A 23,962-nucleotide genomic window follows, 5' to 3' on the forward strand; every position below is an offset into this window, starting at 1 on the left:
TTTTAAGTAGTTTTTTGAAAATTACGTCAAGAGTTTTTCATAAATGATGAAAATCCAACGAACATCATTTATCATAAAAATTAAGGTTACTAAAGACTGGGGTGTTTGGTTTAGCTTTTCACAGCCCAAAAGTTCTTTTTGGAAAAGTTACAAAAAGTTAGGTTTTCCTGATTTTTCCAAAAAGTTCATTTTCCTTGTATCAAAACTTCAAAAGTAGCTTTTAAAACTAGTTTTGCCAAACATCTTTTGTTTTTTTTTCTTTTCCAAAAAAGACTTTTGGGTGTGAAAAGCTAAGCCAAACACCCCTAAAGACTGCATAAAAACTTTCTTTTCAAAGAGAGTGCATAATATTTTTACATCACCATTTCTTAAAGGAAATACTATTATATTTTTTTTTTATCTAACCTATTAATTTATCGTCCAAGCACAAACACTTTTTGAGACCACAACATGGATTTTTGTCGATAGGACAACACTTCACACAATCTTCCGTCCACATACATGTGCATGCGTTATTTGGAGTTGAAGTTCCGCCGGTAATTTCTTTTCCAACACCAACCATTTTAACTGATTTATCAAGTTCACCTCCACACACTGTAATAACACACACAATATATATATATATATATATATATATATATATATATATATATATATATATATATATATATATATATATATATATATATATATATATATAATTGCAAAAATGGTCCCTGTGATATGCATTTTTTTGAGATTTTAGTCCAAACACGATTTTTTTTTGATTGATGGTCCTTTTGAGTTAGTTGCTTTGTGTTTTTGGTCCCTCATTAAACTGAAAAGAATATTATGCCCTTCTCATATATTTTTTTTATGTCTTTTCTATTTAATTTAAATGAAAAATAAAATAATTAACTAATTTGGGGCCCACATCTCTCTCTCTCTCTCTCTCTCTCTCTCTCTCTCTCTCTCTCTCTCTCTCTCTCTCTCTCTCTCTCTCTCTCTCTCTCTCTCTCTCTCTCTCTCTCTCTCTCCATTCCAAAAATCAAAAACCCACCATTCAAAATTCATATATGAGTTCATGTTCATGATTTCTAGGAAACCTACCATTCCAAAAATCAAAAACCGAAACCCAATTTCAAAAAGATATATTTTTCCAAAAATAATAACAAAAAAAACAGAAATCAAATGTGTGTTCTTTAGGAAACCATTTTTCTGTTTGTTCTTCAACCCAGGAATCAAATATCCAAGTGTTCATCTCTGAGTTTATGTTCTTCATTTTTAAGAAATCCATCATTACAGAAATCAAAAATCAAAACCCAAATTCAAAAAACCATTTCATAAATCGATCAAAAAAACGAATCCAAGGCTGCAAACACACACCGATAGACACATACACACCCAAATGTTAGGTTGCTCGAGGAAAATAAGGGTGAGAGATTTGGATCGTATAAGAAGAAGACACACAAACACACACATAACCTCCGACGTCTCTCCTTTTATCTTTCTTCTTCTCAGTCAGAAACCCAAACACCTCATCGAGTGTGGCCTGTTCGAATTGAGAGCCAATCTTCTTCTCCAAAATCGATTTACAGTCTTCGATTTTTGTGTGTGTTTATGGTTGGGGAAGAAGAAGCGAGAGTGGGGTGTGTTTTTGATCTGCCTTCGAACCAATTCTTTTTCGCCTTGGTTGCTGCCGCCGGAAACATAAATTAAACCCTTAGAGGGTCGCCGTAGATCGATCTCTCGACCCCTCCTTGCGATTCGATCAAACATCAGCGGAGCATTTTTTTTTTCTACCTGCTTCTGTTCGTCTTCTTCGATCTGCCATGGATAAAATTCTTTCCCCTTATTTGTGTTGGAGAGAGAGAGAGAGGTATGTGGCCCCTATTTTTATTATTATATATATATATATATATATATATATATATATATATATATATATAGGAAAAAAGAAAAATAGAAAATAAATATAATAATGGCATAATAGTCTTTTCAGTTTACTGAGGGACCAAAAACACAAAAAAAACTAACTCAAAAGGACCACCAATCAAAAAAAGTCGTGGTTTGGACTAAAACCCCAAAAAAATATATACGACAATGACATTTTTGCAATTTTGTCGATAGGATAAGACTTCACACAATCTTCCGTCCACATACATGTGCATGCGTTATTTGGAGTTGAAGTTCCGCCAGTAATTTCTTTTCCAACACCAACCATTTTAACCGATTTATCAACTTCAACTCCACACACTGTAATAACACACAAATATATATATATATATATATATATATATATATATATATAGGGTTCAATTGAGAAAAAAAAAGGTTGAGAATGGGGGAATCATTCTCAGCCACACATTTATTTTGCCGCAAAACACTTAAGCGTACCGTCGGAAATGGATAACGGATAAACATGTGTTTTCCAACCAAACATGTTTCCTTAAACTATGCTAATCATTACCTTAATATAAAAAAAATATTTTTTTTTCGTATTTTTTATTTTTAGAAAGCCATTATTATCGAAAAATTATTTTAAATATATCAAAATTCATAATTTTTTATTCTCTATAAATAGATATCCATATTGATATACTTTTAAGATAAAATAATTTTTTTTTTTTTTAGAGTTTCAGCTCTCGTTATTCATAAGTGAATAAAAAAATCTATCAGATTTTTATTACAGTATATTCGTTATTCACTTATGAATAAAACGTATACGTAACTTTTTTTTTATAGTTTAAGTACCGTTCATATATGAATATGACACGCAATAAAGTTTTCTTACTTAAAATATATTTTTTTACATCATCTTTCATCATATATTATATTTATACATGAATAAAACGTGTATTAGTTGTCGTCATATTTTATATTCATATATGAATAAAACATTTATCAGATTTTTGTTACAGTTAATTTGTTATTCATATATGAATAAGTAGTATAAATGATATTTAAACTGTAAAAAAAATTAATTATATATTTTTATTCATAAGTGAATAACGAATGTACTGCAGCAAAAATCTGATGCATTTTTATTCACTTATGAATAACGATAGCTGAAAATATAAAAAAAAATTATTTTATCTTAAAAGTATATCAATATGGATGTCTATTTGTAGAGAATAAAAAATCATAAATTTTGGTTTATTTAAAATCATTTTTCGATATAAATAGCTTCTTAAAAATTAAAAAAACAAAAAAAAAACTATGTTTTTGTATATATTAAGGTAATGATTAGCATAGTTTAAGGAAACATGTTTTGTTGGAAACACATGTGTATTGCTTATCCATTTCCGCTGGTACAACAAAGGCTTTTGCGGCAAAAATAAATGAATGACTGAGAACGATTCCCCCATTCTCAACCTTTTTATTTTCTCAATTGAACTAACCTCTCTATATATATATATATATATATATATATATATATATATATATATATATATATATATATATATATATATATATATATATATATATTGCGCATTCTTTTTAAGTATTGAAACATATAAAAAAATATAAATAAAAAAAATAGCATCAAGGAAAAGGGAGATAATAACCGCAAGTACTAAACACCAATATCATAAAGAAAAAAACAACTTTAAAGAAAACATTGGCCATATCTTCTGATTTTTTTTCTAGACTGCCTTTGTATTATGAGAAAGAATGACTTGGTCGTTTAAATTTATAGGCAACAATTGAAATTTTAATTAATGGAAATTTAATACTTTTTTCCAAATAGAAAGAATTAGTATAGACTTTTATGGTAATTTAGTCAATGATAGATTATCATAATATTTTCAACTAACGGTACTTCAATTCTTCTTTGAATATATTAAGTATACAATAACTGATACATATATATATAGAGAGATATGGATTCAATGGAAAACGCATAAACCCTAAAAATACATAAAAATATTTTGAGATATCTATTATTATTATTATTATTATTATTATTATTATTATTTTTACTCTATAAACATTAAATTCGCATATAGTATATATAAACATTAAAATCACATATATTTATAAATTCGTTGAAAAAAAATTATTATTTAAAAAAAATAGCGAATCAGTATATATATATATATATATATATATATATATATATATATATATATATATATATATATGAGATTTTGATGTTTCTAAAGTCTAAAAAAAGATTAAATATCTCAAAGTATTTTTTATGTATTTCTATTGATTTTTTTTGGTTTCTAGGGTTTTTTTTTGGGTTTATACATTTTCCATAGAACCCTTCCATATATATATATATATATATATATATATATATATATATATAGGTTTAGGTTCTATGGAAAACAAAAAACCCTAAAAATCAAAAAAATGCATAAAAAAAATATTTAGAGATCACAAAACTTTTTTTTGAATTTTTTTTATAAAAAATCGCAGCTTTTTATTAAAATTCTCTGAAAAAAAAAATAAAAAATCAAGTTTTTTTTTTTTTATAAAAAAAAAAATTTCAAAATTTTTTTTCAGCGAATTTTTTTAAAATCCTACGATTTTTTCATAAAAAAGTCAAAAAAAAGTGTTGTGATCTCTAGGTATTTTTTTTATGCATTTTTATGATTTTTAGGGTTTTTTTGTTTTCCAAATAACTCTTCCCTATATATATATATATATATATATATATATATATATATATATATATATATATACCTGAAAAGTTTGAGGCCCGTGCTAAGTACGACCCATAGAGGGTAATTTGGTATTTTATTTTACCGTTATCTAAAGAATATTGTGCTAATAACCGAAAAATGTGAAAGTACAATGCTATAAATGGCTAGATTTTCAATGCACAACGGATTAATAAGAAAAAAATAAAGTATATTGTTATAATCAACAAATGAAAGAAAATCCATTACGATTTCCTGATATGATTTGTTCTCCTTATGGAAAACCTATCAACATCTACGAACATTGGGATTAATCATGAAATATCATCTTTGATTCTAATTCAAGAATTTATCCACTCATTCCTTTGTTGTCCGTTGATCTTTATTGCTATGCCCACTAAAAGCTTTTTTTTTAGATCTGAATTATCCAAGTTTGCACACTGATACATTACCACGTTAATTCCCGCTATGTAAGACAGATTTATAAAGTACTTTGTATTTCTTATAGACTTGGGAGAATCATCCCATAGTAGTTACACTTATCAATAGTTAGCATAAAAAAATGTGAACCATACCATCTAAAATGTCCACATCAACCACCTTAAGGCCCATATGGAAGGTTAATTGTGGAACCTTAGAGACATTTGGATGTGTTATGATTTAAATTGTAGACCTCGTATGTGGAATAAATTTTTATCTGATGGAATGAAAAATAGTAACTTGGTTCTCCTTATGGGGGCTAGGGAGAATTATCATATTCTTCAACCTCCTTAATCAAATTTTATAATCCTTATTGGTGATTGACAACACTTTCTTTATGTTATATCAGATATAACATTGAGGAGTGTGTAGGCATGTATTTTTTGTTTCGTCTTAGTTAGGTTATGTTGGAGATATAATATTTAACTATAATTAAAAAAAATTAAATGAGGACAATGTGATTTCAATTTTTTATGGTTTGATATATAAATATCAAATACAATAAAAACCAACTTTAAATCCATTTTGATAAAGCTTATGATATGGTTTCTTGGTCCTTTTCTAGATCGCATGATACACTTCATGAGTTTCGGACGTAAATGGAGGTCTTGATTCAAGCATGTTTAATCTCTGTTACGGCTTCTGTTTTGCTCAATGGAAGTCCCATAAATGAGTTTCAATTACACATGGGTTTGAGACAGGGAGATCCTTTATCTCATTTCCTTTTCATTCTCGTTATGGAATTGTTACATGTGACTATTGATGATGCAAAGGAGGCTAATCTTTTTTTGGTCTGTAGGTTGGTAAAGGTAATTTGAGGATGCCACACTTATTCTATGCGGATGATGTGTATTCCTTGGTGAGTGGAAGCGTTCTAATATTGTTAACATTGTTCGAGTTCTTCATTGTTTTTACATGGTTTATGGTCTAAAAATTAATTTACATAAATCCAATCTTTATGGAGTGTGTGTTTTGGTTGAATAGATGGATAATTTTGCTTATGTTATGGGATGTAGGGCAGATAAACTAACATTTACTTATATAGGTCTTTCGGTGAGACAAAATATGACTAGGGTGGTAGGATGGAAAGTCGTTATTGATCGGTTTCAGAAGCATTGTGTGCTTTGTTTTTTTGAGGAGGGGATGAGGATACTCGTAAAATGTCATGGGTCAAATGGGATGTGGTGCTTGCTGACAAAAAAACGGTGGTCTTGATATTGGGAGTCTAAGTGCCTTTAACTTAACTATTCTTTAGAAATGGTGGTGGAGATTCTTGAATAATGTAACTTGATTTGGGCGAACGTTGTTAAGGAGTTGTATGGGTCTAGTGGGGGTTTTAATCGAACTAGAAGTATTGGGTGTGTGTCGTGGGCTTGAGTTTTGACTTCTTTTTCTAAACTTCAAAACTGATGGGTGTGTGTTTGATTCTTTCATCAAGAGAGAAGTTCGTAATTGGATAACTACAAAATTCTCGAAAGATAGATGGCACAATGACATTTTGCCGACTAGATTCCCAAGATTGTTTGAGCTAGAGTTGGATAAGGATTGTACCATTGCAGATTGAAGGGTTAGTGAAGAGTGGTCTTGGTCTTGGTGACATCATTTACATAGGGGTGAAGAAATGGTTCAATTTTCGGATATGATGGAATGTATTTAGAATGTTATTTTGTCTGGTTAAGTGGATAGATGGGTATGAGAAATTGGTTCTGATGGGTGTTTCACAATTGGAGATACTATGAGGTAGATTGATGATGCGGTTTTACCTTCCTTGGGAATGAAAACTAGTTAGAATCCTTTTGTCCCAAGAAAGATAAATATTTTGATATGACGTGTTTTGTTGGATAGACTTCCAACCCGGAGTAACTTAGCAAACATAAACATGGATGTTCCTTGAATTTTGTGTATGATCTGTCAACTTGAGGTGGAGCAACTCAATCATCTTTTTATTAGGCGTGAAGTGACAGCTAAAACTTGGAATGTTATTTTATCCTGGCTTGATATTGATGATTCAGATTTTGATATAGTTCATGGGTTATTTAACTACACTTCTTAACAATAGATACATGGATATTTTAGTCAATTAAACTATATTTAAAAATCATTTTGAAATTGACTAATTAAAATAGCCGATGCATCTGCATCCCAAATTACATTGTCCTTATAGACGTGCAACACTAAGTAATCCAAACCAACCCACATTAATGACAAACAATGAATAATCATATTTCTTAAACGTACTAATAGAACTCTATGAATAAGCAAAATGAAGGTTTAATTAGTGATAAAGATAAATATATATAGGAAAAACACTAAATTCGAACACATTTTGCTTTCATTCCCACATATGGAGTATTTAACAATTGAAGCTATGTACCATGTGTCCATCTTATTCATCCCAAATTTTTAGTTGATAATCATTATCAACTTACCTATCTGGTTATCGTTCATCTTGATTAATATTTTTGATTTTTGAAAAAATTATGTTAAAGGATTATACTTATTTTGTAATTTATTTATGGAATTTTAAATTTTGAAATATACTTATTGTTATATTAACGGTTGAGGTTAATCGACAACCCACACAGAAAAAGAACCTAACTAACCATTGGTTAACAAGTTTTTGGTTTAAGATCAAGAAATAGCAATATATAAATCATGATTAATATTTTGATAAATAATTCCAGTTCTGTTAACCATCCGCTAAGACCCCTAATTCTCGATACACATCAGTTAGTATATTTTAAGAATTATATTGAATTTTACTAGTTTATAAAATTCAATTAAATGTTAATATACATTAGCAAAATAAGAGATATATACACTAAAGTCCCAATATTTTCATCGATTTGACAAGAAAGTCCTAAACTTTATTTTTTTTACAGTAAAATCCAAATTACCGGCAGTCTTTGACACTTTTACCATTTTTTCCGGTTAACCGGAAATTATGACTTTTTTGTCAAAAAATAAAATTTAGGATTTTCTTGTCAAATCGTCAATTAGGACTTCACTGTCAAAAAAATAAAGTTTAGGACTTTCTTGTCAAATCGTTGAAAATATTGGGACTTTAGTGTATATATCCCTTTTTTTGTTAGAAATTTAATGGTATGATACTCTTTAAGTATAAGAGTTATTGAAACCTTCTCTAGTCAGCTAGATTCTATTGAAATCCTTAACATTTGTTTTTTGTTAAATCCTTTTTTTAATCTCAACAAACCGACATTGAAAAAAATGGTGATAATCAAGAAAGAAAGAACCAGTGTTGTGTTGGCTTTTTGCATTTCAAAAAATGGAGAAATATGAAACCGAAAAAAAAAACGAAATTGCCTTTCTTTCCCTTCTCCACATTCACAGCTTTTTAACTAGGCATGTGTTGTTTGTGTTTGTATAATCTGTCCCCACTTTTTAGTTCAAGATTTGGCGGCGAAGCAAGAAGAAAGTTTTACTAGTCTTTTCACCATTTTTCGCTCTCTCTTTTGCATATGTTTCTCCTCATCGTGATTGTGTCTAAGTAAAGATGATGATGGTAAGAAAAACAATGGTGTTGCAACAAAAGTCACAATTAAAAGTTCTTGGGATACGAAAATACACTAAAGTCCTAAAATTTTCAACGATTTGACAAGAATGTGTTAAACTTTATTTTTTTGACAGGAAAGTTCTAATTGACGATTTGACAAGAAAGTCTTAAACTTTATTTTTTTGACAAAAAAGTCCTAATTATCGGCTAACCGGAAAAAAAGGGTAAATGTGTCAAAAACTGCTGGTAATTTGGACTTTAATGTCAAAAAAATAAAGTTTAAGACTTTTTTTGTCAAATCGATGAAAATATTGGGACTTTAGTGTATATATCCCGCAAAATAATATCAAAAGTTCATAAGAAATAAATATATTATAAAAAAATAAAAAAACAAAAAAATTAGATCATCTCAAATAACTTATATAAATTAATATTATAACATCTTATATATAAGTTTAGTAATATTAAATTTAAAGTATATTATTAAAAACTGAATTTAAAAATTCTAAATGATAATGGAATATTGGAATGGGTTTGGGACTTGGATTGGGTTTCATTAAAGGCCATACTGTTTAATATGTACGTGACCCGAAGCCCAAATTGTGAATGGACATTACAAGAAGATGTTATCGCGTGCGGTGCACGTGAAATCCCTGCTTATTTTATCGAACCCCTCTTCTTCCTCCTCCGGCTTCCAAAAGGATCGGCAATGGCTCTGCTCCACCGATTTGGATGCTGTTCCCCACCTTCTCCTCCTCCTCTTCTCTCATTCCAAAAGCCAACCTCCGGTTCCGTTTTGTTTACGGTCTCTTCCCTTCCCAGCCGCCGCCGTTTTCCGCGGAGATTTTCATCGTTTAGATTAACCGCAACCCTCGCTGCTGAATCACCGGCTGGTTCTGTGTCGGACGGAGGAGGTGGACCGCCGAAGCTTCTTATGGAAGTCAAGGACCTCACTGCCGTCATCGCTGAATCGGGAAAGAAAATTCTCAACGGTGTTAACCTCTCAATCTACGAGGGCGAGGTCTCTTCTACTTTTTTTTTTTTTTTTTTTTTCAAATTATACTGTTCTGTGATTTTATAATTGAAGTATTATTGATTTGTTTTCTGACTTCAAACGCAGTATCTTTGAATTTCCAAATTAATATGGAGATTTTTATGCACTCGAATTCAGTATTTTTCCTGTTTTTGTAATTGTTATACTGTTTAGTGTAATGATTTTTTATTGTCAGCAATCAGAAGAATTTAATTCATACTTGAACTTAAATTATCGGCTGTTTGACTTTGAAAGCTAAAGTGCATAATGCCATCTCTGTAAAATCCTGTGTTTTTCTGATGTATTAATCATAAGTTACTGGTATTTGTACCCATCTCTAATGATGTGTTGATTGTTTATTTGACTAGATTCATGCTATTATGGGCAAAAATGGTTCTGGGAAGAGTACTTTTGCCAAGGTTAGTATGCTTCTTCATTTATTTGTTGCATCTTTAACTGTGTATTTGTTGTTGAAAAGCTTAACAATAGGTGGGATAAAAATTTACACTTAAATTGTATTTGTCATTATTAAGATAGGCAAATGAAAGGGAATTGAGAAAATGGTCCTAGAAACAGATTCTCCTGGTAATAAAATTAAAGCTTAGTATTCAAAATATAATTTCCATTTCTAAGTCATTTACTTCATGACTAATCCATTATAGATACTAGTCTAACATCATACAAACATCCCATATCACACCATTTAATTAGTGATGAAAATATAATTGATCATTTCAGTGAGTTTGTTTATGATTTTGTAGGTTCTTGTTGGGCACCGAGATTATGAAGTTACTGGAGGATCTGTTATTTTCAAGGGAGAGAATTTGCTTGAAATGGAAGCAGAAGACAGATCACTTGCTGGACTTTTTCTAAGCTTTCAATCTCCAGTTGAAATTCCAGGAGTAAGCAACAGTGACTTTCTTCAAATGGCCTACAATGCCAGAAGAAGAAAACTCAATCTGCCAGAGCTTGATCCACTTCAGGTATACATATACTTCATCACTCCCTTATACTTTTCTAAATATTTACAAGTAGTTTGACATTTTTTGGTTTAGTTTTATGGTTACATCATGCCCAAGCTGGAAATGGTGAATATAAAGGCAGACTTTCTGAATAGAAACGTTAATGAAGGATTTAGTGGTGGTGAAAAGAAGCGAAACGAGATTTTACAACTTGCAGTATGTATATTCTCATAGCTATACCATTTTTATTAAAAAAAAAAAAAAAAAAACTTTTTATTGGTCTTATTTAATTTATCTTATTTTTTTTTTAAAAAGGTTCTTGGAGCTGAATTGGCCATATTGGATGAAATTGATTCGGGATTAGATGTTGATGCATTAAGAGATGTTGCAAAAGCAGTAAATGCTTTAATGACTCCCACAAACTCTGTTTTGATGATCACTCATTACAGAAGACTGTTGGAATTTATCAAGCCCACCTATATCCACATCATGGTATGTATACTATCATCTCCTGTTTCTATGTATGTATGTATGTATGTATGTATATGCAATGTTGGTGTTATGTTATTATGATTTATGAATGTGTGTGTTTGTAGGATGATGGAAGAATTACAAAGACGGGTGACATCTCCATAGCTAACATTCTTGAGAAAGAAGGCTATAAAGCAATGTCAACAACCAAATAATTGAAGGCTACAAGGTATTTATTGATCACTGATTTTCAAAGTATTACCACAAAATTATTGGCATTCTTTTACTTCAGGGTTATTAATGTCACTCACTTTATAGCCACCAACTATGACCATTTTCTTGTTCAAGTCACCCATCATTTAATTCTACTAAATATCCAATCCCTTTTACAAAAAAATAAATAATAATTAAATAAAGTTTGTCCAGTTAAACCTTTAGTGTAAATTTAGAAATGTTATTGTATGCGTACTTGGACAGCATAATGGTAATAGTTGGTGTCCATAATATATTTTGTAATATTTGTCGCATCTTTTGATGTAATTATAAAAAAAAAACATTGTTGTATTTCTGTGTAGTTTTTGACATGTAGAGAGTTTTTGGGAGTATTGGAACTACAAGTGAGACTTAACATGATGAGAAGTTCCGACTTGATGCACAAGTGTAGGTGTTCTGTGTTACTCTCTTTATTTGTAACTAGATAATTTATTTTGTAAATTTGTGATATACCCTTGGTTTTGTATAATCCAAAAAAACATCGTCATCTTAAAAAAGTGTGTGGGGGGTTGTTAAATTGTTACAGACTTGATATGGAACCGTTTATTTAAAGGGCAAAAAAAAGTCAAAAATTGAGCAAATAGTTTACATGCATAAATTGTGTAGTACACTATTTTAATAAAATATTGTGCCAAAATTGAATATGTGAAGTCAAATGAGCAACCCGATTTAAGGGTCAATTAGCATTAGCCTAACAATAATACGCATCATTATCAACTAGCAAATAAACAAAAGAGTAGGAGTAGGAGTTGGTTCATTTAATAGACTAAATATACATATATAAAACAATTGGGTTGTTGCCTTGTTTCTCTCATTTTTTTTTTCCAAGATTTTAGTTGGTTTGATCTGATTTGATTCAGAAAGTCGCATAATTGTTACAATATTCTAAAGATATTTATCCATGTTACGAATAGTTTACTGTTTGTATGAGTGCATACTTGTTTCTTCACCACTAGGCTTACTTCTATATGCTATCAGTCACATAGGTTGTATTTTGGGTTGCGGGATCATCACTCTCACAACTAGATTTCAAGATTTAAATATAAATATATTATTATGAGTTAGATAGACTTATAGACACAAACTGTCAAGTTGCATGTGAAAGTGTATTGCTATAATATCGTACCAGACTCTTTTCATTCTACTTTTAGAAAACTGAAATGACCTTACTAGCCCTCGAGAAGTTTGTTGTTGGTTTGATACCTAACTTGGGGTAGACTGAAAAGGGTGAAATATGCTTATAATTGCTTTCTTTTTGTTTTGTTTGGTTCCCTTTGGTTGTGAACAACAAGCATTACATGTTGAGAATCCCTTCCAAAAAAAAAAAAATTGCATGGCTGAAATTTAGGCTAAATTATTAACCATGGAAGGTCAATTAATTTTAATATATGTGATTATTAATCAAATGTATAAAGGACGATTTATGATGGATAAGTCGATTAATAGTTATTTTTCATAGTTATCTTGATACATCGACAACGAAATTGAAGTTTCGTTGTGATTGAGACATAGGGTGAATACAAACTCAGAATAATATATATGAAGGTTATCAAAGAATTATATAATATGCATAGACTATCAAATTATTATTTCTGACGTACTAGCAACTTAACTTTGTTTTTGAAAACCACTACTTCAACTAATACCACCATCTTTCGACCTCAAGAAAAAGTGTTGACGTAGTTGTCCTCTTTAACGTTAAAAAAGTGTATAATATTAAGATAACATATGTATCAAGAGGGTAGATGAGTTTTAGATTTTGAGAATTAAGGTATTTTTACAGTAAAATCGGCTAGAAAATTCATTGATGATGGAATGTTTGTGGTGGGATAGGACTTGAGAAGGTGTAAATAAGTTGGTCCCTATTACAACATATATTTCCTTAGTCATTTATAGTTTCTCAAACTTTAGTGCTAGCTGATAAAGATCATTGTACGATCGATACAATTGTAAACTAATCACATTGAAGATTTTGGATCAAAACCAATCTCCATAGTTGGATCTTGAGTTAAGACCTATTATAGTCGCATCTCCATCTCCATACCTTGCATCTTGATCTAGATACATCGTCTCTCAAGTTTGATACCATGTTGGCCCCATATATTAACCAAGTTATCACTATGACCAATGCATGGGATCTTCAAGTGTTGAACATCTCAATTGGTTCTCATACCAAATGATGTATAAAATACAAACAGGTGTGCATTTGTTGGTTGCGAGAATGAAAATTAAGAACACACTCAAGATAATCAAATGTTCTTCAAGAATTATGAAGATTCTTATGTCATATAATATACATATGAATTCTAACGTGATAAATATATATTTGTACATTCATATTAGTTTTAAAATAAACAACAAGAATACAAAATACATTCAATTATTATTATTATTATTATTTTAAAGAAATTAATCATATAGAGTATATAACACAAAACCTTTTATAGATATGGACAAAAAATAAAGGCAAAATTTCGTATATGCCATTGCTAAACAACTAAATATCATATTTACCCAGCCTAAATTCCAAATATCGTATTTGCCATTCTTAATGTTTTATAATATCATATATACCCAAATATATTTTTTTGTTAATTTTTATTGATTTATAATCCTTTTTTACCATTTTAAAATCACTAAAACTAAAAACAACAATCGAATGGACAATATTGCCCTTCCTTTACAAATCACACGTTTAATTCATTGGCTTTCAAATTCAAACAAATTTAATTCATGTAATTCCTCACGATCGCAGTTCTAAATTGCAATACAATAATCAAACTCCAATGCAACCTGCCACATACCAAATATAGGACAAATAAGAAAGCATGATCATGTAATCCTTTTGAATAATAAACACTCACCTAAAGTGTGAATAAAAATATAATCCTTTTGAAAAATGTTCACCTTCTTTGTCCATTTCCGAACTCGTTCAAAAGATTCCTTAGCCTCAAACATTTGTAGTTGATTTTCATCAAAATCTGCCAGCTTTCTAAAGAAAGAGCTATTGAAGAAATGGATACTTTCATCAGCAGGTTTGATCTTCTTCAGGTAAAAAAAACTAAAACAATAAAACTCAACTTGATGTTAAAGTCAACAATGGTATCAGTGGTAAACTTCTTTAGATGCAACAACTGAAAGTCTCTTTTAGATATAGAAATAGAATCATAAAACTCTCTAGTCAGAACTCCATTTAAAATTAAGCTTTTCACTAATTTTTGGAGGAAAATCATATGTCGAACAGTGTGAGTCGGATACCATGGAAAATGGTCGGAATTGGAATCCAATTCCACCCTAAAACCCATGGAGTTCAATTCACATATCATATATTCTAATTTAGTCCACTTGCAGCTCGTTGAGAAATTTTTTGAAGGCCTGGTTCTTTCGATTTCAAGCATGTATATCTTTGAACAAAATCATAATGAAATAAACTAGTGATTAAATTTAGGGATAGTATACGCCAGAGAGACATGAAAGAAGTTGAACAATTGAATCTATATTCATGTTAATTCATCTTGATCGCAACTATAACAGAATTTGAAAAATTGAAACTAGGAACCCTAAAAACGGAATTCGCATGCCTTCTGATGAATACCTGAATCTCGGATATAATATGCAGCTTCGAATAAAAACTGGTAATCGATCGATGTAGCATACGACGTTGATCGGCGTTGAACATAGGCGAATAAGTATATGCAATCGGAAGGAAGAAAAAGATGCAAAAAACGTGTTGTATTGGAATTTAGACTAAGGACATTATTGTCAATTTACAATGTTTTTCTTAATTATGGTGATTTTAGATTATGAAAAACAATTATAAATCAATAAAATTTAACAAAAAAATAGATTTGGGTATATATGATATTAAAATACATTAAAAATGACAAATACGATATTTAGAGTTTAGGCTCAGTAAATATGATATTTAGTTGTTTAGCAAGGGCATATACGAAATTCTGCCAAAAATAAATTTGGAAGGCATGGTTGGTCGTTTAGCATTCGCCCTTGGAGACACGGCCCCCACTGGACTACTTGTTCTAGATCCACCCCATTTTCCGTTTTCCATTTTCTTTTATAATAATTTCTTTCAATCTTCTCCACTTTGCAGCCATTACACGCTTCTTCATATTCAATTCAATTCTTTATTGTGTTTTCATTGCCTATCCCAAATTTGAATTGAATCCTTCAACTACGCAAACCCTATAATTCATCCCCAAATTCTCATCACCACAATCTTCGAATCACTGATTCAATATACGCATATCATATACACACATTCATACACACACAAACGTCTATATCGCTACCTAATCTTTCATTATCTCTCATTGCTTTGACTTTATTTTCCTTCTGTTTTTCTCTCTCAATTTCATAACATTTCAAGGGTTTCAGAGATTTTTCTGGATTAAAGGTGTTTTCTACACCAATTTTAATGGAAACAACAGGTTTGAGCGTTGATACCACCAATTCTGATGCGTATGAGACTGATAATTTAGCTTCATCAAACTCTTTAACACCGAGGATTACGAGTCGTAGTAGTTCTTCCAGGAGGATGTTGCCGTCTTCTTCGTTTTCTGTAATTCGATTTCTACAAGCGCCTGTAACTACTGTACTTGAATATTCTGGTGTTCTTCGACCTAGGTCAAACAACGATTACCATGAATCGGAGAGTTTGATTCATGATCATCATCATCATCATGATGCCCGTAGTTCGAGTGATTCAGATACGGCTACGAGCAGTAATGGCGATAATGGGGAGGTTTCTATACGGATAATCGGTGCGGTAGATCCAGAAGAACAACATGGTGGGGAGGGTGGAGAACCGGTGGCCTTGAATGGCGGCGATAATGATGGAGGAGAGAGAGAGATGGCTGATTCCACCGACGTAGATGGTGAAAATGGCAGGAGTGGGAGTCATAGTGATTCATCTTATCAACAGCGGTATGATATGCAACAGGTTTCGAGGTGGATTGAACAGATTCTTCCATTTTCTTTGCTATTGTTGATCGTGTTCATTCGTCAGCATTTGCAAGGTACTCAAGATTTGACCTTTTTCTCCTTTCAAACCATTTCAAATGGAATTTCTTGTAGTAATTGCTTTACTTCATCTATATCTGTAGGTTTCTTTGTCACAGTCTATGTAACTGCTTTCATGTACAAGTCTAATGATATTCTTCGAAAGCAGACAGCTTTAAAGGTCCAATCCCAATCCCACTTCTACTATATAATCTTCTTCTTAAATCACCTTTGTAACTCTAAACACACTTAATCATCTTCTCTTAAATCTTAACAATCAACAAATTTTGCAGGGGGAGAGAAGACTCTCTGTTCTTGGTGGTTATTTTATAGTTTTTATCCTTCATGTAATTGGAGTATACTGGTGGTACCAAAACGATGATCTTTGTTATCCGTTGTTCATGGTTCCACCAAGAGCAATTCCACCATTCTGGCATGCTATATTCACCATCCTTGTGAATGGTATGAAATTTCTTTTTATATATATATAAATTTCACACGTTATTAAAGAAAGTATTACATTTTTTTTTAACAAGTTTTATCTATTGTGTACAGATACAATGGTGAGGCAGACAGCAATGGCTTTTAAGCTTGTATTGCTTATGTACTATAAAAATGGCAAGGGTCATAACTTTCGTAGACAGGTAATGTGACATTAATCACCAAAAAGAAAGAATACATACACAACAAATTATTCCTCAATTTTTTATAACTTTAGTGAAATTTGATATTATAGGGTCAAATGCTGACTGTGATTGAGTATGCACTGCTGTTATACCGTGCATTTTTACCTGCTCCAGTTTGGTATCGATTCTTTTTAAACAAAGAATATGGAAGCCTCTTTTCCTCTTTGACAACAGGCTTATATCTAACTTTCAAGCTTACATCAATAGTTGAGAAGGTATCATCAATATTGTTATTTCTTGCATTTATCCTTTTTTTTTTCTTTTAAATTTATATTAATCAGGAGTTAACTAGTGTACACACTCTTGCTCACAGGTTGGATCCTTCTGGACTGCATTGAAGGCGTTGTCAAGAAAAGAAGTCCATTATGGATCCTACGCGACACCAGACCAGGTATAATGTCGCAATTTGCTCAGGGTTATTTTAGTCATTTCATCAGTATTCAAATACTTATATTAATCTTGTTTTTCAGGTAATTGAAGCAGGGGACATGTGTGCTATTTGTCAGGAAAAGATGCAAGCTCCAGTTTTATTACGTTGTAAACACATTTTCTGTGAAGATTGTGTTTCAGAATGGTTAGATTAATAATTAATTCCCTCTCAAATACGGTTATCAGGGGTATTTTAGGTATTTGACTAATTTGAATTACTGTTATTTTTCTCAGGTTTGATAGAGAAAGAACATGCCCTTTATGCAGAGCTGTGGTGAAACCAGCAGAAATACGTTCATATGGGGATGGATCCACGACTTTGTTTTTCCAGTTGTTTTAATTTTTTTTGGTTTATAATTCTTGAAATACGCAAGTTATAACCCGAATTACAGTAAAAGAGTAGAGTCCTAACATTTTTTTACACTAAAGTTGTAGTTATTAATGTTTTAATATATTTACAATGTACATGAGATACAATTTTCATGCATTCTGTTGAGTTTTGAAAGTGCATAAAGGAATTAATTCTTAACGTAATGTATGCAATCCTTGTCATTGTTGTTTGTTAGTTATAATTTGGCAGTTTTTGGCCTACACATGTGATATCAAGACTATAACTAAACGTGTTTACGTGGTTAAAAATTCTTGTTAACAAAAGTTCAAGTTTTAATTTGAACCACATCCCAAATGCACGTGGCAAAGTTTTGGTCTTCTTAGATATGATATTATTTTGGGGGTTTTAAACTAAAGAGTAAAAACATATTCTTTACTTTTAAAATGGATGTATTTAATTTATGCGTTATTCAATGATCAAAAACATTTATTGCAAGAAACAAAGTAAAAGATCTTGGAAGCTCATCGTAAATTGTCCTTTACATGAACTACAAATCTCTAAATATTATTAAAAGAGAAAATTTAATTCTAAATTGAAGAAATCAGGGCCATTGATTGCATTTCAATTCTATATTTTCTACCATTGGATTGTTTGCTGACATCATCTTTATCAACCCCTTTATTTTTGTCCATAATTTTTATAAAACATATATTATGTTTTAAATTAGGAAGTCTATTAATGACAATTAAATCTTACCAAAAATAAAATGAATTAAATTAGTAATTCTATTAATGACAATTAAATCTCACCAAAAATAAAATGAATTAAATTATGAATTTTATTAATGACAATTGAATCTCATAAAAAATAAAATGAAAAAATGTCCCGCCCCATCCTCATTTCCAGTACCCCTACCCTCTCTCCTTTTTTTCTTTACATAATTTATATAACCTAAGTTTTGTAGTGGGAAAGAAAATGGGGGAAAGAAGAAATAAAATATATGTGGGCTTCGATTTGTGCAGATCAGTCTTGTGTTCGATCATCATGAAAGAAGGAGGAATGATATAGAGATAAATTTCTTTGGATTCTACTTTAATTTGATCGTAGTTTAGATCGATTTTGGGTACGTTTTAAATTATGTTTCTTTTAGTCTGTTTCAACTACGAAGTTCCAATCTATAAAACCTTTCGATTTAAGTTTAAATCCATAATGGTTACATTTTCTGAATCTGCTTCGATTTTTGTTCTTATGATCTGTATTGTTGATTTTGATTTTTTAAGTTATAGATATCTGGAGAGCAAAAGGATGGACACAGCAGCACCGCTACCTCTCATCCATTGTTTCGATTTGGAAGATATGTCCACTAGGTAGTGAATTTGTATATGTCGATTATCTTTTTTATTTTTTCATTTTTGTATATGCATTTAGTCAATGATTTTTTTGTGGCTTACCAAGTCACGAATGGAATAAATACTCGAGTCAATATCTATAATGCTTTACCCATTCAATCCCTTCCTGGATTTGGAGATGGAATTTAAACCCTTATACCAGTGAGTGATCCACATTTCTACAACTCAGCAAAACCCAGTGGTGATATGTGTTTTGATTTATTGTAAAAACATCTTTTAAAGATACAAATTGAGCTCTCAGAAATAAGTTATTCACCTATCCTTTTTTAATATTACAAAAAAACATCTTTTCGACTCAATAACAAAGAAAAGATAAAGTTTTAGTATACCATGTAAATAGATTACATCGATAAATCTTATTGGAAAATGTTTGGGATTGATTAATTTTGGTTAATTAGCAGGGTTTTTTTAGTTAACTTGCGTTGTCTGGGCATGTCGAGAAGCATAGTAAGAACCTTTCACAACCTTATTCTTTAGTTTAACTGGTTTGAATCTTCTTATTGAGTTTACTTTCTCAAGGATAAATGAGTACACCATACACTCTTGAAAATAGGGTTGGGAACATTGTGAGTATCAAGGTTTTCTCAGCAATAAGAGAAGATATTAGTATAAAAGTTGCAATATAAATCATTTTTAATTACATAATAATAACTAAACAAAGATATGTGAATGATTATCTTTATAATTTAAATTGCAATATATAACATAAAAAATCATATGAAATTTTCATTATGTTCCATTCCATGCCTCACAAACATGTTTCTGGAATGGAATTACTTATTTTATTATCTTGCTTTTACGATTACCGATCCATTCCATTTCTTTGTTGTTCCATTCTTTGCAACCTCACATATCTCAAAAAAGTAATTCAGAAATCCATCATACAATAGAAAATGTTTTATAAACTCCTATAAAGGAAGAAGAAAGATAAGACTAAATGAGTGTATGGTGTTAATCTAATTATGATGTTCTTTCATCTCTATTTGCATGTTTCTAGCTTGTTTGTAGTATTGTCTATAAAATATTGTTGTTATATTTGAAAGTTCATTTTACCATTTTCATCTTTTTGTGTTTATATTTTAATCTTTCAGGTTTTTAGAGTATTTGAAGGACCGTTTCTACTTGAGAGTGGGGTGAAGTCAAGGGCCCTAAAACTAGAGGGTAGTTGTATTTAGAGCCACTTAAATATTTAAGATTTTTGTTGACATTAATTTCAATAATCATATGTACCTTAGAAGAGATATCATAAGTATAGTTTATTTTTTATAACGTTTTTTGTATTTTTATTAAATGTTGTACAGGTAATGTCTACAGGGTGTTGGTATTTTTTTTTTGTTGGCAAATTATTACGATATCTAACACCCCAATAATCTATAATATTTGTATAAGATGGTGACAATTATTATTTTTTATTGCAGATTCTCTTCATATTGATTATCCAATGTGGTCTGACTTCTGGAATGTTGTCACTGAGAGGATTCCACATTGTGGGGCGTTGGAATTCATTACAGAATGATGCATGATTTATATGCCTTATTGGGTATTGATGGAAATGTTTAATTCTTGCTCATGTAGATCGATAAGTATTTTACAATATGCTCTTTTAACCTTATATTAAGACATTTTCTGAAAAAAATTGATTTTAGTATTGAACTTTGAAAGAAAAAAAAGTTCATATATAGCATCGTACTCTTAAAAAAATGACTTTTTTGGATTATTTTTAGTGATATGGAAAGTTATATTTTTTGTATATTGAAGATCATTTAAAGGATTGTTTTCTGGAAAAAAAAATTCATTAATAACATTAAACTTTGCAAAAAATTTCATTAATAGCATCGTAGTTTCAAAAATATTCATTGATAGGATTGTTACTTTATTTTTTTATAGTGCCAATTTTTTTATACCTTTATATGTACATTTTCATATGTTCCTTGCGTTTTACGCGGGTCATAATCTAGTTAGAAGTATAAAACTTGAATTTAAATTACATTTTTACTAGAAAGAAATTATTACACTTTTTTTAAAGAATATAACATTTTTTTTAACTAATAAGGGTGGAGGTATAATACAATACACATAAATCATATTCTTACACCTTCACAGTTGTATGAAACATAACATTTTCGTATTTTAACCAACTACCTAGAGGCCTATCGGATAAGTCTTAGGGTTTCATTTAGGAGTTGGTCAAAAGAGAGTATGCGACATATTTCAGTTTCTTAGCATATCCTCCAAAAAGGCGAGCCCTTTCCCCGACCATTGCAAAAGTAGTGAGTTGTAGTGGACGGCTAGGAATCGATTTTTTTATAATGTTTTTCGTTTTAGTTTTTATATCAACTAATACAAGATATCAATACTTCAATAGTGGTTAGAATTGTTAATATCTTTATAAGATAAACCATTAGGAGGAACAATGTATTTTATTTTCGTTACTATTATATGCAACATAATTATTTTTTCTCATAATAACAACATACTTATTTTTATTTTTATTTTTTTACTTTTTTTTGCTTCTTATAACAAAACTAGTCGACCACAAACGTATAAAATAAAGTTTCGATCCAAACAATTATGTATAAAAGAGACAGACAACAATAAGGTTTGAAAGTATATCTTGATTCGTACAATATACAAATTATGCTTATTTAAAAAAATTATTATAATAAAAAGTAATATTATTATAAATGAAAGCTATAAAAACAAATTATGTAAGTGACCAAAAGCGTAACTTTAAAATGTAATAAATGATCAAAATCATAATTTATAAGATGCCAATAATTAAATAATCATATTTAATCCTGATTCAAATCACTGCTTTATCTGTTACCTGGATTAATTCAGGAACCCTCCAAGGAAGCTCCAAAACCATCCACCACCTATGGTGTTCCCGAATGTGTTCATTTTGTTCAACTATTGAACAATTAACATTCAGTCTATGCACTCCAAATTAATCCCAAATTAATTCTAATTAATTTTAGCTAGTTTCTAATTAATTTATTAATCATATAATATATTAATAAACTATTTTCTCAATCTCTTAAAACTATTTCTAACTATTACTGCTCTTGAGGGCAACCCAAACAGGATTTTGCTATTATTCTCAAAGTTACACCAATTAGTTATGACATTTGACACCTATTTCCAACATCTTGGTGTCGAGAGCCTTAATTGTATGCTTGTATGTGTATTATTGTATATGGTATTTTGGGGAACTGACTAAGCTTTGGCTTACAGTTGTGATTAAATGTTTCAGGTACTTCAAATGATTGTGGGAATGTGAAGGTGTAGCGTCCCAAATTTCACAACAATTTTTTCATTTATTATTAAAAGCATTTGTTCCAATCCCAACTTCAAACATCAAAATAAAACAATTTGTTTCAAAACAATAATCGGAATGTAAACATAAAAGTTATTAAGTGCATAAATCTTCAATGGATGCGATACAATCAAGTCGTGCCCTTCCTTTGTTACCAGAAAACCTAAAATAATTTAAACTTAAAACCATAAGTACAAAGTTTAGTGAGTTCCCAAATATACCACATATCATACTACAACAATACATAACCGTAATGGGCATGTTTTAACTCTTGTGAATGCTATGAGCCAGATCATAGTCTTATAATTACTTTTGTCATGGTCCAAACACGGTCTTTCCTGCTATACGCCAAAACATAGTATTTCATACAAGTGTCATGAGACAAAACATGGTCTTTCATACAAGTTACATGGGCCAAATCATGGTCTTCCATTCAAGCCACGAAGAAAAACAACATATCCTGACACATAGTGTCCTACAGTATAGTGAGAAGACTCACTTGATCAAAAAGTTGAAATCCACTACGTGAAGTCCAATGAATCAACTATACGAAGTTCATAGTCTATAGTTCAAAACCCTCAAGTTTGACCCAAAAGTCAAATTGGTCAAGAAGTCAACTACCAATAGTCAAAGTCAACGATTAAAACTCAACCCTTGGTCAACCAGAAGCACCATGCCTTCTCATGGGCGCCCCACGCCCATTACAGGACAAAAAATTTGGGCTTTCAAGGCTAAACAGGCGCGATTTAGGATTTCTTCAAAAGAACGCCACGCGTGGGAAAGACGCGTCGCGTCCAGGCCACATTCATAAGGTGAAATGACTTATTCCATCAAGTTAATCCCCCAAACTTTTAGATCTAGTCCTTAACATTGTACTAATGGATAAAGTTTACAACTTTATCCATTAAGACACTCCAACCCATCAAGATCTAAACTTTAATACACCAAAATGACCTAAAGGACCAACATAACTTTCATGGCTTAAAGGAAAAATAAAAGATCATAAGTTTCCTGTTTCATGAGGTTCAAGAAGCATTCCAGACTAATAAAAAGGTGTTGGGGTCCTCTCAACTCCAAGATCACCCAAAAAATGGCCAAAAGTAGAAAAAACCACAAATGACTAGATCTAAAGAACTAAAGAGCAAGATATGAACTTTATACTCACAATAGTCTAGAAATTGAGTGAATTTACTGGATCCAAAATTAAAACAACGTTCATTGCAACCAAATAAACTTTATTGATATTTAATCTTCACCAAATCACCACCGAAAAATGGTTCAATGAGAGAGAGGATAAGCTTACTTTACTCAAAGGAGGATAGAATTTCACTTAAGGAATGATCTAATGGGTGTTGGTGTAACGTCCCAAACTTAATGACATAAAATTTTTGTTTTTAGATTAATAAATCGCTAA

The 23,962-nt window shown here is 30.6% G+C and overlaps 2 protein-coding genes and 1 long non-coding RNA gene across 3 annotated transcripts; 2 read left to right on the forward strand and 1 right to left on the reverse strand.

Annotated features, from left to right (window-relative positions):
- Nucleotides 1-408: 408 nt before the first annotated feature.
- LOC145129780 (uncharacterized) lies at nucleotides 409-3,634 on the reverse strand. The gene is made up of 3 exons (XR_013717663.1): nucleotides 3,549-3,634; nucleotides 2,143-2,235; nucleotides 409-594 (listed from the first exon to the last, which is right to left on the reverse strand). It is a non-coding gene; the product is annotated as an uncharacterized LOC145129780 (long non-coding RNA).
- Nucleotides 3,635-9,292: 5,658 nt separating this feature from the next.
- Nucleotides 9,293-11,878, forward strand: NAP7 (non-intrinsic ABC protein 7). The gene is made up of 7 exons (XM_079068873.1): nucleotides 9,293-9,643; nucleotides 10,024-10,074; nucleotides 10,417-10,638; nucleotides 10,711-10,833; nucleotides 10,933-11,109; nucleotides 11,214-11,317; nucleotides 11,664-11,878. Exons 1-6 carry the CDS (start codon nucleotides 9,332-9,334, stop codon nucleotides 11,301-11,303), a joined length of 975 nt encoding a protein of 324 aa, XP_078924999.1. The 5' UTR covers nucleotides 9,293-9,331; the 3' UTR covers nucleotides 11,304-11,317; nucleotides 11,664-11,878.
- A 3,516-nt stretch (nucleotides 11,879-15,394) lies between these two features.
- Nucleotides 15,395-18,030, forward strand: LOC145133704 (uncharacterized). The gene is made up of 8 exons (XM_079068658.1): nucleotides 15,395-16,394; nucleotides 16,482-16,558; nucleotides 16,671-16,839; nucleotides 16,933-17,021; nucleotides 17,114-17,278; nucleotides 17,377-17,454; nucleotides 17,534-17,637; nucleotides 17,727-18,030. The coding sequence occupies exons 1-8, from the start codon at nucleotides 15,794-15,796 to the stop codon at nucleotides 17,830-17,832; spliced, it is 1,389 nt and encodes a 462-aa protein (XP_078924784.1). The 5' UTR covers nucleotides 15,395-15,793; the 3' UTR covers nucleotides 17,833-18,030.
- The last annotated feature ends 5,932 nt before the right edge of the window (nucleotides 18,031-23,962 follow it).

The sequence above is a fragment of the Lactuca virosa genome, chromosome 8 (assembly GCF_052849685.1).
Source record: "Lactuca virosa cultivar CGN04683 chromosome 8, Lactuca_virosa_CGN04683_v6, whole genome shotgun sequence".
In the NCBI taxonomy this organism is placed as follows: domain Eukaryota; kingdom Viridiplantae; phylum Streptophyta; class Magnoliopsida; order Asterales; family Asteraceae; genus Lactuca; species Lactuca virosa.